The sequence below is a fragment of the Rhea americana genome, unplaced genomic scaffold, assembly GCF_003343005.1.
Source record: "Rhea americana isolate MKP2758 unplaced genomic scaffold, rheAme1 scaffold_69, whole genome shotgun sequence".
Lineage (NCBI taxonomy): Eukaryota > Metazoa > Chordata > Aves > Rheiformes > Rheidae > Rhea > Rhea americana.
The window spans coordinates 3905103-3922876 of record NW_028186856.1 but is presented as its reverse complement, the minus strand read 5'-3'; the positions used below and the strand labels follow the sequence as shown (position 1 = coordinate 3922876).

Sequence of the window (17774 nt, the reverse complement as noted above, 5' to 3'; positions counted from 1 at the left end):
ATCTGTTAGATCTGTTAGATTTAGGGTCTGCTATATCCTACTTTTTCTTGCATTATACATGAAAGCCATTGTGAGGCGAGACTTGGAGCTGGATCCTCATTTTATGGAACCATGAATGGAGAGAAAAGACAGAGAACTTCCAGAAAATAAATTAGTTTATTAAGAGCTCTAGGGCTATATGACTTACTGATTTATCTGAGTAGGCAAAAAACCCACAGAGTATTAAAAGACTGGCTCTTCTCAATCCAAATAAATTTGTTCTATTTTTGTTCAACCCCCCCTCCCACCTTGGAATATAGATTGTCTCAATCTGGGACACTTGCAAGGAAAAAATGTCAGGTTCACAGAGCTGATCAGGTTCACAGAGCTGGTGGAAACAGTGTCCCCTTTCACATACAGTTCAGTCTTTCAAGAACTCACTGTAGTAGAAACTTAGGTTACAGTTATTCATGATTTAGGCAGAATGTGAATTAGTATTTGAGTCTTGTATTTTTTTAAGCAAGAGCTCTAAGACTTTGGATTGTGCTTTCATGATTTTTTTCTGTTGATGGGAATGCTTTTGTCCAAAGGATTTAATCATTGAGACAACAAGCAGAGAAAAGATTACTTACCTGGTGGTCAGATTACTCATTTGAATGGTGGGACTATCTCCAACCCCCTTAGCCAATTCCAGTTTCATATCCAGTGAAAGTTTAATTATTTTTGCAAAATGAAGCGGCACTAACAAGAGAGACTGAGAGTGTTCAATGTCAAAGTCACCTCTAACCTTTATGGGGGAAAAGAACATATATTAAGCTCAGGGGGGGGATATAGCAGGACTCCAAACAAGTGCTCTGAACTCCTTGATGAAAGGGAAACCCTTCCTGTAATGCTGTTTGAATCTCACTTCAGAACGGATGCTCTTGGGTTGAATTTCTGAGCAATTCCAGGAAAATGCATTTTGAAACACATTTATCATTTGTCAATATAAAACAATGTCAAACCAAGCTATCCCCAAAGCACTATCAGATCTTCATTAAAAATAAGGCCACCTCATTTTTAGGGGCTTCTCACACCTGAGTGTGCTTGTGTAGCTGTATCATGAATATATCTACAAGCAAACCTTTCCCTCCATGTTTTAGAATGAGTCAGTACCACAAGTTTCTCCTGGGCAGGAGTCCATTGCAACTTTCAGTCTCTGCAGACAGACTGTGCATTATATAAGATTGAGAGTGTGATGCATAAGAAAAACAAAATTATATTGGTAAATAGGAATTAACAAGAGATAACACAAAATGTACTGCTATTTTGAGACCATAAGCACAATTTTGTGCTGTCTACTGAAAGAGAACTGCCATGACCCTTTGTGCAGATACCAAACATAACAATGAATGTGGGTCACTATTTTTTTCTACATGTTCCTGACCTTTGAATTTGTGTACCTCAAATCAGTACTTGTTGCATGCATGTCTTGCATAAGTTACTATCTTTGGAGTGAACTGTGCTCCTAAGTATGCCTCATTATCCACTATAATTCCTCTAAATTTAATTTACAATAGTAGTAAAGATTGCAGAAGGACCTAAATGTTTATCATTCCACTGTATTGGACACCTACACACATACACAATTAACCCTGAGAATTTTGTTTTCTCCATTGATTAGGTCTCACTTGATTTGAGAGTTCAGCTGACAAGGTGTTTTCCAGTACTACATTTCAGGGACAGAGATTTAGTTTTGTATGATTTAGAATAGAAATGTTTTTCAGTGATAAGGGAAATTCATTTTGACTATCTGACACCATCCAGAAGAAAGGTATCAGTTATATGTGCCAAGCAGTTCAGAAACCTGCACATAAGATAAAAGTTTCCCACTATTCCACCATTAAGTATTCAAGCAAAGGAATGAGTATAAGCCATAAACTCCAGACTTGATCACTCAAGCACATAATATAGTTAGTGCTTCAATGTCTAAAATGTCACCTTGCTAGGAGTTATTGAACATGTGGTCACAACAATTGCTCCATTAAATGTGAATAGCTAATATTACTTCTCATCCTGCCACAGCACAGCAATAACTAAATAAGGCAGGAGGAGACTTTAATAGACATGTGACTTCTAGTGAAATATTTTGACACCACAGCTAACTAATAGAGCAGCCTATTCTAGGAACTGGATTTGTTGAACTCATGTCCTCCATATTCTTACTGCTGAGGATAATTCTTCCTGATAGGAAACTTTAACAAAACAAAAATGGATTTGAGCAGAAAGCAATTCCTTCCTTACGTTACCCATTCAGACAAGACTCTTCTTCAAATGTGCTATCTCAAGGCATTAGGAAAGGAATAGTATTTTAGTAAATGATGTCAGCAGTGTCCAAGCTACATTCTTCACACATTTTGGATGTGCAGGAGTTTATCTGCTTGTATCCAGGGAACTCCAAAGAAGTGGACAGGACTGGGGAAATAATTACAGAATAGTAGTATAATTTGTGAAGTAATTTTAAATTGTATTATGAGATGCCACTTTTCCTGAGTCCCACTTGTCCCCAAATCAAATTCACTCAATTTCTAAGTATAAAGTTATCACTTTTTTTTCAAATTTAGCTCTGATTATGCTAAATGAAGACATTTTCGTTCCCATCTCCTGTATCATCACTACAAACAGAAATCCTGTGCTTCACATCATTAGTGGAAACATTTTTGTGCAATCTTGTACACCTTCAGTGTTGCCCAAGTGACTCCATTACACTTCTGGGTCTTTACATTTATTCCAGCACAATCATTCCCTGATGAGAATCCAAAAGTGTAAGGCAAGTGTATAATACAGACTGTAGAATCTGTGCAACTGGCATAACATGCTTTGGAAAGAGCTCTGTGTGACTTTCAGAACCCAGCCTGAATTTGTGGGACTGGCAACTAGCAAAAACCACCTGTAAACCTGATACAGAAATCACTGAACAGAATGAATGTCAATAAGGCAGTTCACATGCCAACACTGTTACTTACTGTATCAAATATCTCCACTTTGCTTGTACGTTGTCTTTCCATCATTTTCCCTGTTGCACATTTTCCCACCTCCTGTCAATTACTGGCAGTTACATTATTACAATAATCAGATTATCTCCCAGGCTAGTAGCTGCCTCACTCCCTTCAGAAGCTAAATGAAGAAATTATGACAAAAGAGAAGGAAAAATCTATTCTTAACTCTCGGATAGAGAACAAAGGAAAAAAAAAAGACAGATAAGCCTAAGTTTTCCAAAGCAAGAATTTGGAAATGGTTAATTACCCCAAAAGTTCACAGTGCATCATGTAACCAACAATAGTATTTTCATTTTACCTCTGCAGCCTGAACAGAGATCATAGAGACCCAGGAAAATTACTGATACTGTTTTTCAAACCACTCATTTATGATCAGTATGATCAGATACCTATAGCCAGTAATTGTCCTTAGTGATATAAGGACAGCACTTGCCATTGCTCACCTGCTCTCTCTCCATTCCCACATCCTGAGGACAGTAGTCATATAACCTGGAGAACATTTAGCTCTTTGTTACCTTGGACTAGATAAACCACTTATCCAAGCTAGCAACAACCTCACACAGTTTCTCTGATGAGCTTAGGTACCATGGTGACAGTAGAAATATCTAAGATGGAAGACAGAGAAATTACTTTTTTTTTTCCTGAGAATCGCTGCAGGGAAAGGTCTTATACTTTGATTCTTCTACTTTAATTCTTCTAAGATCTAACACCAGGCTAACCATCTTTATGTATAAAACATTTTTTTTTCCAACAAAACCAGGATTATAGCCAGCTAAGTAGTTTTCTGGAAAATCAGCCTGCACAGTGACAGAATTCAGGGTTTTTACTCAGCTGAGTTAGTATAACTAAAAAACCACATCTCTCTTCCTCCCCCCCCCATTCAGATAGGGTTGTGGGTTTAAAGATCCAGTTGATCAGCATTCCAGGCCTACTGTGAACTCTTATACCCATTTTTACAGATGAGTAAGCTGAGATGCACAGTATTAGTGTCATTTTTTGAGTAAAGAAGCATATTTCACAACATAAAGACTAGTCTGTACTTACATAGAAGTACTTCTACAAGGCATCTTTTTCAGCTACAATGAAGGAAAGCCTTTTAATTTTCATTCTACTTTATCAGGCAGGCTATGATCACAAGGACAGTCAAGATTAAAGATAAGAAATTAAGGATGGCCTCCTGGGCATTAGAGTAATACACTTTTTTATTACTAATAATTGTTTATTCTAATCATAATAGAATGTAAAGAAATTACAGTATCTTCATTGTTATCTCTGTATCTTCATGCATGATTTGGCTATGATCCACAATGACTAAATTTAATGTTATTAAAAATAATAATGCTACACTTGTAATACATTACAAGGCACCTAGAATTTCCAGAGATCAGGTTTTCATTGTGCAGCTCATCTTAATTATTACTAGCAATTATTTCCATCTACAGAAAATAACATCTCTCATATGAAAATCTCACACAGCAGAAATCACTACCCTACAGGCAGACTGGGATCTCCTGTCTCTGGAATTCAGAGGAATTACTATCCATCTTAGGTTTTTAGTGTCAGCCTACCTTTGATACTTAACAGATTTCAATTTTCTAATGAAGGAAGAAAGAAGCATGCATCTCTTATTGAACTTGCTAAGAATTACTGTTAGGAAGTGGAATGCAGTATTCTTTCCCTATATTGTCTCAGTAAAAAGTCTAGCAAAACAGCCAGTTATCCTGGATAAATAATAAAATCCTAAATCAAAGGACAGTAAATAAAGCAAGAATAAGCCAAGATTCATGGACTTGCCTACTCACCAATGCATGGATGAACGCAGTTTTGCCAATATAAATATGTTTAGAATGTATAGTATAGTATATCTAGATACCCCTCTTATTCCAGCCATACTAGGAGTTGTACTGCGGCAATTGTTTTGCGGCAAACTGTTTTTTTTTTTTTTTTTTTTTTTTTTTTAGAAAAATCACATTGCCAACAGAGAGACAGGATATAAAAAGTACTATGTAGCTGGAGCTAAATGTGGTATTTTTCTTCTGAAGTTCACTGCCTGATGATCTACCCCATAYTAGCTACTTCTTCCATTGTTTATTTATTTATTTTTTGGTGCTGCTATGTGACTATTGTCCAACTGGAGAAGAAAGGATGAAAAAGAATTATCTGGAAATTTTAAACATTAAATCTGCAGTAGTTAGGATTCTTTCCTCCAACAGAGATTAAAAAAAAAAAAAGTGTGCAATCTGGATATATTTGAATGCCAAAATAAATATGACAGCTCCTAATGCCTAGGATTTTTTTTATTTTTTTTAATGATTCATTTATTTATTTCTCTTTTTTGTTTTTTTAAGGAAATCAGGCTTAGGATATCACACACTCTGTTTGCCCAACTTTTTCAGTAACTTCTGAACCTGTTGCCCAGTTCCAATCTAATCTGATCAGAGGCTAAATGGCTTCAAAAACGTATGTCATTTCATGAAAAAGACATACATTTTCATGAAAATCAGGGAAATTTTCATGAAAATCAGATGTAACAGAAGAAGAGCTAAATTAGGATCCTTGTGGATGGAAAGGCTGACGGAAAACTTCAAGCTGCTCAGGAAGTAGCTTGAGTTCATTCATCAGCACATGTGTCTTTGAATTTTCTGCAATACATGCTTACTCTTTCTCTCTCAAAGTCCAAGGATTTGGGTAGCACAGGAGCAGAGCCTGTGCAGTGCTGGGATGGGGGGGTGGGTAGAGAAAAAGCTACAGAGATGCCATATCCAAATCTCTCGGAACCGAAGCTGTTAGTACTGCTGCTTGTGGAATAACCTACTTGATTTCTACTTTTACCTTGTGCCTGGCACCATTTCTTTCCTAGAATCAGACAATTCACTATTTATCATCTTCTAACTTCTCATTGTGCTGTGTCTGTACTGGCTAATGGCTAAAACCAGGAAGACAGAAATCTCGAAGAAACATAAGCCCTTTGACTAAATGAACAAGTTAAGCCAAACTGTTGAGAACTCATCTGTCTTTTGAACTCTGAAAGAACCTGTTCTTGACAGGGAATTTTTTTTCCCCTCTTTCTTTTCTGACTAATCTTTGTGAAGCTATTTCTCGGTTTTGGTCTCTTACAACTGTCTTGCCAATTCACTCTCACTCCAGGGCTTCTGCTCTTTCTCTATAGCCTCTTTTGCCATCTCATTACAGTGAAATTCTAGCAAGGCAAAGATATTTATTTTGCCAATTTCCCATAGGTCTAGTACATTGGATGCTGTTTTGCAGCTGCTGAAATATGGTTTTAATAAAGGGAAAACTATTGGCACTAAAAGGAATACATACTTTTGGTGAAATCTTTTATCTTAAAGGTATCATAGAGAGAATTTCTGAAGGAAACTTGAGATTACTATTGGGATAGCAGGTGTAAAGTGACTTCAGATACAGGAGACTTCTTAGATGCTAAATATTCATTCTTCAGCTCCAGACACACGTACAAGTGTCCTTTTAGCTTTCTTTTCTTCATTTCTGGTATTTTTTCCTGTGTATACATTGAGTTTAAATGCAGCTTCTCCACAATATATCCCCTTTGAGGCCTGCTTATTTTCTGTACAAGTTTGTAAATTCTAGTTCACCATCAACAACCAAGAAATATGACTTTTAAATGTCACACACCTGCTAACAGAGTTGACCAAAAACTTGTGGCTTACTACTTTTAAGCAAGTAGCACTGTTTTAATCATCTGCATTTTATTAAGGATTGTTTGTCATAATCTACAAATGATTTACTTCGTTTTTTTTAGTTTTCAATCTGAAACAATAGAAAATTAAACCATTCAGATTTTGAAATAGTTTTTCCTTTTTTATTGAAGAAGATGGAAAAAAAGTTCTAATAAACATCCAACAAACATCTCCCTTCAGTTATTTTGCCTTATTTAATGAGTATGGCTTATATAGCGGGGCATGAAAGGCTCCCTTCAATACGATATGGAAAAGGATGGGGGGAAAGAAAAACCAGATGGAATAGAAGCGATACATTGCTCACATTACACGTGTGAATCTGGAAGTGCAGGAGCTCAGCGGCTGCCCAAACCTCCAGCTCCCACYCCGGTGTCATACATAACTCAGCGCCACGTGCTTCCCTTCCCATTTTCACTACTCGAACATGCGTTAACACAAATACGGAGCACAGAAGGGCAAACCTGGAACATGTTGTACTAAACTAGAAACTAAACACGCYGACCCTCCCGTTGCGGAATCCCCTCCGCAGCTGCCGCGGGGACGCGCTCSCCGCTGTGCTGCGCGACGGGCCGCGCCGCGCGGAGCAGCGGCCGTTGGCGCCCGGGTAACGGCACGAGGCCGGCTGCCGCCTTYCCCCCCGCCGAAGCGGCCCGTCCCCTGCACCGCACGGTAAGGACACGGCCGGGACCGGCTCGCGGAGGAGCCGCGCCGCGCCCTGACGGGGCCGCCGGTTTCCTCAGGGCGTCGCGGCGCCCCCCACATTGCCCCGGCCTACAAGTCCCAGCAAGCGCCGCGGCCGCCGCAGGACCCCGCGGCTGGGCTCGGCCGGCAGCGCCCGCTCCTTAGAGAGCTCCCAGAAACGGCGCCAGGGGAGCAGCTGCGAGAAGCGCCGCCGCTGCCCCCCGCGCGGGGAGGGAGAGAGAGGGGACAGGGCGGGCGGCGCTGCCGCGGCGGCGGCACCGCGGCGGGCACCGCGGCGCGCTGGGGGCCCTTGGGCAGGCGGCGGCGCCGCCCGCCCGCCTCGCTGCTCACCAAGATGGCGGCGCCGCTGGCGGTAAATTCGGGTAAGAGGCGGCGGGCGCCGGGCTGCGGCGGCTCCTCTCGGCCTTCCCCGCCGCCCGTGGCGGCCCTCCGCTGCCCCGTGGGGCTGGGAGCGGCGCGGCGGGGCCCGCGGGAGGCGGCCCTGTGCCGGGCAGGGCGGTGGGGAGCCCGGCTTTGGGGATCGGGCCGCCAGCGGCGGCGGAGAGGCTCCGCGTAGGCGCTTTAGTTTTATATAAATTTATACGAAATTAGTAACATGAGAAACAGCAGTAAGCTTCACTCGGAGCGACCTGTGGTAACTTAGTGGATGCGTGGTTAATGCAACCATTTTTCACTGCTTTGTGTCTTCCAAACGAAGTGAAGGTTCTCGTCTCCTAATGCTGTGCACAATAAAATATGAAAAAAGAAGCAGTGTATGTTGAATTTTACTCAGTTCTATGCGATAAGTCTAGGAACGTAGAGCTAGTTCTTCTCGTTCTCAGTGCTGCTAATGTTTAGGAGCAGCAGAATGATCTAGTCACCTGTGGTCCTTCAAAAGGAGTCAGCCACAGGGAGCAGTGGTGACTGACTGAGGCAATGCTTAACAGCATGACTGGGGGATTTGGCTAAAATGAGAGGGAAATAGTGTGTAACTGGAGAATAATTTAAATTGAAAAAGCTCTGTGGAGGTTATCTGATCCAAACAATTCAAAGCAGAGCCCAGTCCGTCAGGTTGCTCAGGGCCTTGTCCTGGTTTGTTTTGAGTATTTATAAGGCTAGAGATCTCCCAGCCTCTCTGGGCCTCACTTCCAATATTTTACCATTTTCTTAGTGATTTTTTCCCCCACCTCTGATAGCTGCTTGGAATTCTCTGTATTGCAGCTTATGTCCATTGCTGCTCATCTCTTGAGGTAGCTCTGTCTCCATCTTCCTTACTCATCAATTAGCTGAAGACAAAAGCTACCCTCCCCTTCCCTTTAAGCCTTTTTTTTTTCCCCTTAAAACTGAATAAGGCTAGTTCTTTCAGCCTCTACTCATATATGATATCCTGCCCCCAATTAAGGTGTTTGATATCCTGCCCCCAATTAAGGTATTTTTCTTGCTCTGGGGAGTCCAAAATTGGATACAGTGGTGGAGTGATGTACTCTAAGAGTTGCCTAACAGTGGCAAATAACCATTTCCCTAGACATGCTCACTGTCATTTTGTACATACTCCTCAGTGTGTGGAAGCCTTCTTTGCTGTGAGGATGTGCTGTTGACTAGTGTTCAGCTTTTCATCTCCTAGGACACTCAGATGATTTTCTGAAAAACTGCATTCTGGCCAGTTGGCTCCAAGCTTGTATTGTTGCATGGAGGTATTCTCTCTCAGATACAGGACTTTACATTTGCTTTTGCTGAGCTTCCTTAGATTAATATAAGGATAACCAGTATATAGTGAAAAAACAATTATGACTAGAATGTGAGCAGGGCCCAAAGATCTGTAACTAAGGTGTTGCATGCCACGATGAGCTGATTAAGCCATCAAGTTTTAAAAGCTCATAAATACCAAATAAGGAGTAAATTTTATAGGGAAGGTATTTTGATCTAACTAAATCAGTTATCTGCTCTCAAAAGAAAAAGGAATAAAGCAGAGACTCTCCACTTGAGGGCAGGGGAAAGGTGATTATGGCTGTTTCTCAGTGTATGAAGTGTGGCTGTTAAAATGAAAATTGGAGTAGGTCAAATGAAATTAGACTTTGCTGTAGAAATTACATGGCAAGAGGTTCTATAGCTATAAGAAGAATAGAAGAAGCTGTTATATGTGGAAGATGAGATAAAAGTTAAAGAAGATATGACACTAGAACTAATGGAGATTTGCCTTAGCTTACAGTTTATAGTTTGTGGGGGCATAAGTATAAGTCTATAGTTTGGCCAAAACTTCAAACATAAGCATGAACTGGTGTTGCTGCCAAAACGTGCAACCCAGCCTATCCTTCCTTGCTGCTCACTGATGGGATGGTCAGTCCTTTTAAAACTGTAATCATTCAAACATCCTAAGTGGCAAAAGCCAGTATGGTTGCTGAAAGAAGCATTTTTTCATCTCCAGTTGCTTGTTCCTTTCTCCACAATATTCCGACCTTGTGGTAGCATAGTAGTATGTGCCATCACAGTACAAACCAGATTGGAGATGTAATTCTGCTGAAAATAAACTCTTTCCTGGATTAATTTTCAGTTAGACTTGATCCTTAATTTGTTCTGGTGCATGATAGTRCAAGTATTTGGGCTAGTGCAGAGTGGTTATATTGTAGGCACAAAAATGAAAGCTGGTGTGACACGGAAATAGTTGAACAGCTTTTGGCAGGTAGTGTGGTTTGCTGCTAGGGTTCGTTGTCCTATCTAGTCTAATAGGAGTGATGGTTGGAAAAGACTAGTGTAGAAGGAAATCTCTGAACTCTGAGGTTGAAGTGGGAGAACCAGCTACAGTCTGGAGTATGAAATTGTTTGTCTAGTAGTAGCTATCTTTAATGAATTTATCTAGGCAGGGGTAACATTATATGATTAAAATGCTATTTAAAAAGGACAAAGATCTTTCTTTTTTGCAGACTCTCCTCCCAGATACAACTCCACTGGCAGAGCTTATGGTATAGTAAATGCCAGCATGTGAGATACTAGTTTTGTTGGTGCTGAGTTTGTAGTGGGAGGGATTTTTGTTTTGTTTTTAATCCTATTTTACTTGATTTCTTCCTTCTTTTGCAACAGAACAAAACTGACAAAAGTTCTGCTGAATTTGTTACTGCTTCCAAAGTTCCTTAGGTAATTGTAAAACTGACTGAAACTAGGAGTCGCACTCTGCAAGACCTCTCCTTGCCTCCATGCAAAGTTTGCTCACTTGTACCTGACTTACACTGCCCCTAGTATTAAGGGCATCTGTGAAGCATTTTAGATTGTTTTGACTTTGAGATGTTATCTTTGTCATTGTCATCATTAAAAAAAGAAAGAAAAAAAAGGAGAGAGAGAAAATGAGCATCTTCCTATCAAAATAGCGACCKTTTACTTGCTATCTTAACATAAACAGCCTGGTCAAGACAAGGCATGGTTAGGTTTTTCTTTTGATGCATCTAAGCCAGATTGCCTCAAGGATTAGAGCTGGCCTTGACAAAATACAAAAAGTTAAAATATTGCCTTTGTACTTGATTTTATAATATGATTTTAACTGTAAAAAAAAAGAGGGGGATAAGCCAGTTTCATATGAAATGCTAGTATTTTTGCTTATAGGCTAACCTGTAAGGCATAGTTCTGTTTTATTATTTCTTCGGCAGCAAAGCTGGTTTCAGAGTTTCTGCCTGTCCATGACCTCTTGTTCTTGCCCTCTGTGCTTGAGTGTATTGTTCTTTYGGTTGTATTCCTGCATTAGTTAGCAGGGTAACTTTGTAAACTGTATTAATGAAATGATCTAATTTTAGAAACGAAGAAGGAAAAACTCTGGAAAATGTTGCTTTTTTTTTAAAAAAAAAAGATTTTTTTAATTTTCCTTGAATCACTCTCTTAACCTAGATCATTTAACTAGCGTGACTTAAAGGGCAGTCCAACAAAGAGTTGCGTGTATATAAGCAGGGAAGCAGTCATGCATAGGTACAGGAATGAGTGGCTCTGAATGAAGGAGAGCAGCACCTCCTAAAGTAGCTTCTCCACTACAGAAATTGTAGCATAGAAAAATGCCCCTGGTTTATAATGTTTTTTGATCAGGGACCATCTCAGTTGATGCTCTGTAATACTTGAAACTATAATCAGGCACTGATTCATATGTGGTAACCTGCAGGCAAACTGGGTACAATTGATAATAAATTAGCATTGACTTGCGGTGTGTGGAATCTGAAACTTTCATGAATACAAGTGACATCTACCTAGGGAAACACTTTCATACTTATGTTTAATGGAGGCCTGATAATTTTGAGGATTTTTTAAAATTAGGACATTAATACTAGTGGTAAAAGTAATTTTCCATCTGTAAAGTTTTCAGTTTAGACAAGAAAAATAGCAGAAGTCTCAGGACTGGTTTGGCACACTATTTTCATGAGACCTAATGCAAATAAGGACATTTTTAGTATGCTACAGACTTTTGGTTTTGAATGATACAGTTTCTAGCAATACAGAGATAATTCAGCTAAAGTATGCAGAGGAAGCAGTGTTAACCAGAGGAGTAGAAATCATATTTCTTGAATATTAAGACAGATTTGTCTTAAATAATAATGGAAGTTATGCTTGCTAGCTTCCAGAAATAACCCGATGTCTTTTCAACATACTTAACTATTTGTGTTGATCTGTCTGTTTCTAGTAAAGCAAATTCATATCTTTATACTCATTTTCTTATTGTTGTGGAAAATGAACGTGCTATCTAGTACTACAGATTTACATATAAAATATGGGCACTCAAAGCCTACACTTTCATGAATACTCAGAATTACAGCATTTTCCCACCTTCTTGCAGTAATTCTTACTCTCCTCTTGTGCAGAATGTTATCAATAAATATGGGTTATGGGTCCAAAGTACTTTTTTTTCTTTTTTTTTTTAACTAAAATAAGAAAAATAAGTAAACGTGAAAGAAATGTCTAGGGTTGTGAATTTGGTTCCTGATACATTGCCTTTAAGTTTATGATTTTTATTTTTACTATATTTATTCTGCACCATCTGATACAATGATGCAGTAGATTTTGGGAGCACTGTTGTTCATTTTATTCCCCCATGTATGATGTATTTTTGTTTGTTTGTTTTGGTCTTTCTGTCAAAAATAGAAAGAGGGAAGTCTTCTCGACCTCATTTTGTTCAGGTTCAAGGTCTTCTGTCCAGTTCTTAGTTATTCTTTTAGTCTTACTGAAGTGAGTGGAATTTTTTTAAGTCTTTTTAATATATATGTAAAAGGATACAAGGTTACACCCAGAGATTGTATCAAATAYCTTCATAGAGCCCCAGAACTTACCTGCATGCATCTCCCTTTCTGCTTCTCTAATTCCTCAAATGTTTTATCATCAGCCAAAATAATCAAACCATTGTTCTAATCTTTGTGCTTTAAAAAGGGAAAATATGCCTTGCTTCATGTGCATAACTGTCTATAAYATCAAGCTGAGACTAAACAGTAAATTTAAAAAATCTACTTTTTGAAAATACTGCATGAAGAATTGCTTTTCTTTCCTTCTCCCATTGTAAATACATGTCTTACGTCTTCTTTTAGCTGCCAGTTTGTGGGGTCCATATAAAGACATATGGCAGACAGTGATGAATGCCATTTGGAAGAGGCAACCTGAAGCCATTCATCGCCTTGATCAGGTTTTAAAGAAGCACAAATCTGAYTTCATTTCGCTCTTCAGAAATCCGGTACTGAACTAATGCTCTCTTGTGGAAATAATTGCAGAGTTATGATTTGCTTTGTCTTGTATTTAGACACTGACAGTTCTTTTCATTCTACGTTTTTACAGTAGATGACACAAATAGTTGCAGTCTTTTTCTGCTATAAGAACAAAGATAGCTTGAAAAATACCTTGTGCATAACATATGTATTTTAAAATATATTTTTTTCTGATTATTTTAATGCTATTTTTAAAAAAATAGTAAAAGTATCTGATGATCCATCAGTCAAGTACTAGCTTTTTTCACTACTACTTTTATGTATCTGAAAAGGAGGACAAAACTATTTCTACTGGTTTGATTCATGCACACGCTCATGCTTCAGTTAGTTTAACCAGTACACAGAGTAGGTGAACACGTGATGTACAAAACATGCAAGATGTCCTGTTAGAAATGTGAGATGATTTGGAAAAATTCATTGGTTCTTGACTGATGGATCACAGAGTAACAATTAGAAGTATAATGTGTCCTGTTTGTGGTGTGACTTTTGAAATAGTGTATTATTTTTAAGACTGGTAAGTCAGTAGATTTAACAATCAGGTATAGATTTTTATCTGTGTGTTTTAACATTTGAGTTGCATGGAAGAAAGAACGATGCAGAAAGTGGTGCTTTGGAATGTAAATAATGCARCAGTTTCTGATCAAGATTTGGGATGTCGTTCACTGAATGGTACCAATTCCTGTTGATAATTGTACCAAAATTTACTTTCCATCATTCTTATGCTGAGTAAACTAAATGTTGGCACTGATTGCATAAGATGACTTTTGGGACATTATCACAACAGTATTGCTGTGCAAGTATGAAGCTTTTAAAAACACTGGCTTTGTTTTTATGACGACAACTTAACCTGTCAGAATTGCATTTGTGAGGAAGGATTAATGCCTAAAGCTTTAGTCAGTGTTTGATCATGCCATTCTGAATAACTTGTGATGCTTGTTTCTCTTGCAGCCAAAGAATGTTCAGCAGCATGAGAAAATTCAAAAAGCAAGTACAGAGGGGGTTGCTATCCAAGGTCAGCAGGGAACCAGGCTTTTGCCAGAGCAACTCATCAGAGAAGCCTTTATCCTCAGTGACCTCTTTGATATTGGAGAACTGGCAGCTGTTGAGCTCCTTCTAGCTGGTGAGAAGGGAAAATAGGGATGGAGAAATGCAGCTTATAAAGAGCCTTCTTACTTATGTTATCCATATGTTTAAGTAGGGTAACTGCATGAATTTATGATTCAGTCARGGCCTTAGTTTCCTAATGTGTAGAATGTTCTTAAAAAGAAATCTACAGATGCTATCATTTAATACAAAAACACTGATCTGAACCTTTATGTTCATATTTTATTCATCCAATGCAAAGAGGAGAATAATTTGAGGGTCATTTTCTCTTATGATTTACCTTCTCTAAATATCACTGAATTTAAGAATAGTTTAAAAATAATTGYGTATTAGTTTCTCCATAAAGCAGTGTAATAGATGTTGGTTTTGCAAAACCAACCGTATTTGTATCAAAATCTGAAAACTGATCCATAAGAAATCTGGAAAGTGACACGTGCTTTGTGTGTAGAAAAGTGATTTCAGTGTTATTAAATTTGATCAATTAGTAATCATTATTAGCTACTTTTTGTCTTTTTTGTTTTTTAGTTCATGATGGAGATAACTTACTTATTGTCACCTTTGAAAAGCCATCTTGAAGTCAACCTCAATTTCTGTTTTGAGCTTGAATTTCCAGTGTAAATTCAAACAGAAATATACGTTTTATATGAAGAAAAGATACTTTGCTGATAGTCAACTTGAACTGATTGTTAAGATGAGTAAATATCAATATACAGATACCGTTTGGACTAGGATATTTACGGACTTGCACCTCTGTTTCTTTTAAATTTGTGGATGTTTCTAGTAGTCAAATACAAGTTTTAATGATTAAAGCACCCAAAACATCTGTGATTTCTCCTAAGTGCCCAAAACAAATCAAAGTGATGGTAAATAATCACAGTAGCTTTGAATGCAATTTTTATATTTTTATTAGAAATATAAAAATACAATCAATGTATGCCTTCAAATTTTGGTGACCATTCTGTGTATTTTCATTCAATAGGAGAGCACCAGCAACCTCATTTTCCTGGCCTTACAAGAGGTCTAGTGGCTGTTCTCTTGTACTGGGATGGAAAAAGATGTATAGCCAATTCACTGCGAACCCTAATCCAGTCACGCCAAGGCAAGACATGGACACTGGAACTCAGGTCTGTATTAAAGTGAGCTGATACATTAAAGAGCTGTCTGTTCTGACTGCTTTTAGGACTGATAAGACTTGAGGGAATCAAAATATTCTCAAATTTGCTTGTTTCCTGATAACCTCCTGCTGGCTGCTTTTGTGTTTCCTTTTTATTTTTAACATAATATTCTTCTTTATCTTACATGTATTTTTAATGGTTTATAGGGGCATTTGTTTTATTTTCAATTCATTTATACTTCTTCACTTTTTGGCTCTGTCTTTCTTCAGATATCCTTCCAGTCAATGTAGCTCTAAATAGTACTGGTTACTTAGTAATTCAGAGACTGGGTTGCTGCCTCTACTGTGTTGTCACTACCTTTGTATAGCAGAACAGAGGGTTGTTTTCCTGCGTTTGCTTAAAATGGATGCACTATTTACTGGAGAACATAATATGCATATGTGACTTTTTTTGACTATAAAAAGAAAAAAGTACCCACTGCTCGCTTCTAATGTGACTGCTTGACTAGGAAAAGATGTTACAGTGAGTATTACAATATACATGTAAATTCTGTAGCATAACCAAAGTGATCACTTTAGAGCTAGTTCTGCCACTCCAGTAGGATAAATGTAATGGTGCAAATGTCTGTTAGTGAGAAAGAGGCATCTGTAGGCTGTGAGCAAATGAGTTACGTGCATCTTAYGTATAATACTTTTGTCCTTTTATAGAAATCTTAACTAACCATGTTGTACTCTCCTCATTTTCCATGTTCTTGAAACTCGTGYTTCTCAAGAACTTTGTATCCATTCAGCATAATGTTTTGAGAGAGAACTGTATACTGATTTGTGATGCATATTTAGTTGCTTTTTGTGCATGATGAAATTATTCATGATGTAATTATTCATTTTCTAGTAGTTAGCAGATAAATTTTATGGGATTCATTATTTTAGACTTCTTCCTCTGTGACTGGAAATAGTTTGATTAATTGTTAAATTTATTTTCTCTCCATTATAGTCAAGAGTTGATGACTATGACGACACGCTTTACAGATGACCTAATGGAGCAGGGCTTGACTCAGAAGATCCTCACGCTTGTGTCTCATATTGATTTGAACAATGAATTTGATAAACTCCAGAGAGAGCGAGGGCTGGGCAGTGAGAAACATCGCAAAGAGGTAATGGAGGCAATGGGTATGAACAATCTTCCAAATCACTGCAAAGATTAAAATATAGTTATACTATTAAGAGATATGKGGTAACCTACTTTTTTTTTCTTTCTAGTTTCTATTTTCTACCTTTGCAAGCTCTGTTACTGTCTGAGGCGTAATGGTAACTGCTCTGCAGGTTGTACTTCACCAATGTGGGATTCAGATTACTATAAGCTTTTTCTGTTTTCTGCTGCTCCATAATACCAGGACATACTCTGTCTTTAATAAGGAAGTATAATCAAGGACAGTAAGAAAGCAAATCTAATGTTAATATATAGTGCACTTTTTCTTTTCCAATTTTATTCTAAATGCTATAAATTAAATCATACACTCCCAGCACTACCATTACTAACACCCTTGGAATAAAAATAGAAAATTAAAATTAAAAAATGATCAAAATAGGATGAAACCAACTCCAGACAGGTAAATGATTTATTTTTTTCAGTAATCCAATTTTGTTATTATGACCAGAAGAATCTCTAATAGTGAGCAGTGAGAATTACTTGAGAATAAGTTCTCATTTCTATACTCCTTGACGCTGACTGGGACTAACTGCAGAATATATCAGTAGTAGGAAGATTTTAAACAATAGTATTTTAATTTCTGAGCTTTCTTCTGATTGTGTTAGAGTTCTAAAAAATATTATGGGATGTAATTGGCCAGTTTGTTTTCCCCCAGATAAGGAGCTAGTTTAAAATTTTTGCTATTACTCTAAAAACCGTGCAAAAAATATCCATTTCATGTGCCTTAAAATTCATTTAGCGCTTAATGTTAGAGGATTTTTTTTTTCTCCTTTTAGGTTGACTGTCATATTCAGAAGCCCCCTCAGTATTCATTAGAACTGTTATTCATCAGCACTGTAACAGGTTGCCCAGAGAGGCTGTGGAGTCTCCTTCTCTGGAGATATTCAAAGCCTACCTGGATGCAACCMTGTCTAACATGCTCTAGGTGACCCTGCTTTAGCAGGGAGGTTGGACTAGATGATCTCCAGAGGTCCCTTCCAGCCTTACCGATTCTGTGATTATTCTGCTGGAGTTCATGCACAAATCTGTTGCTGTGCTGAACATTGAAGCACTTTTCCCTTTATCACTGTGCATATAATTTTAATGGAAATAGAATGCTGATACCATTTTATTTTTATTTAAGCAGACACAATGAGTAGAGATCGAGAATTTAATTAGAAACTAATAATTCAGTTAAATAAAATAACATTTTCTAAAGATGACTAT

General features: G+C 38.1%; 1 protein-coding gene across 1 annotated transcript in view; it reads left to right on the top strand.

The window, feature by feature from the left end:
* The first annotated feature begins 7731 nt into the window (after positions 1–7731).
* Positions 7732–17774, top strand: part of NUP205 (nucleoporin 205) — a 51323-nt gene continuing 41280 nt past the window's right edge. The window contains exons 1-5 of the mRNA XM_085321377.1: positions 7732–7800; positions 12967–13109; positions 14089–14260; positions 15224–15368; positions 16353–16512. Of these exons, the coding sequence (XP_085177503.1) occupies positions 7773–7800; positions 12967–13109; positions 14089–14260; positions 15224–15368; positions 16353–16512 (648 nt within the window). The 5' untranslated portion in view covers positions 7732–7772. The remainder of the gene's footprint in view (positions 7801–12966; positions 13110–14088; positions 14261–15223; positions 15369–16352; positions 16513–17774) is intronic.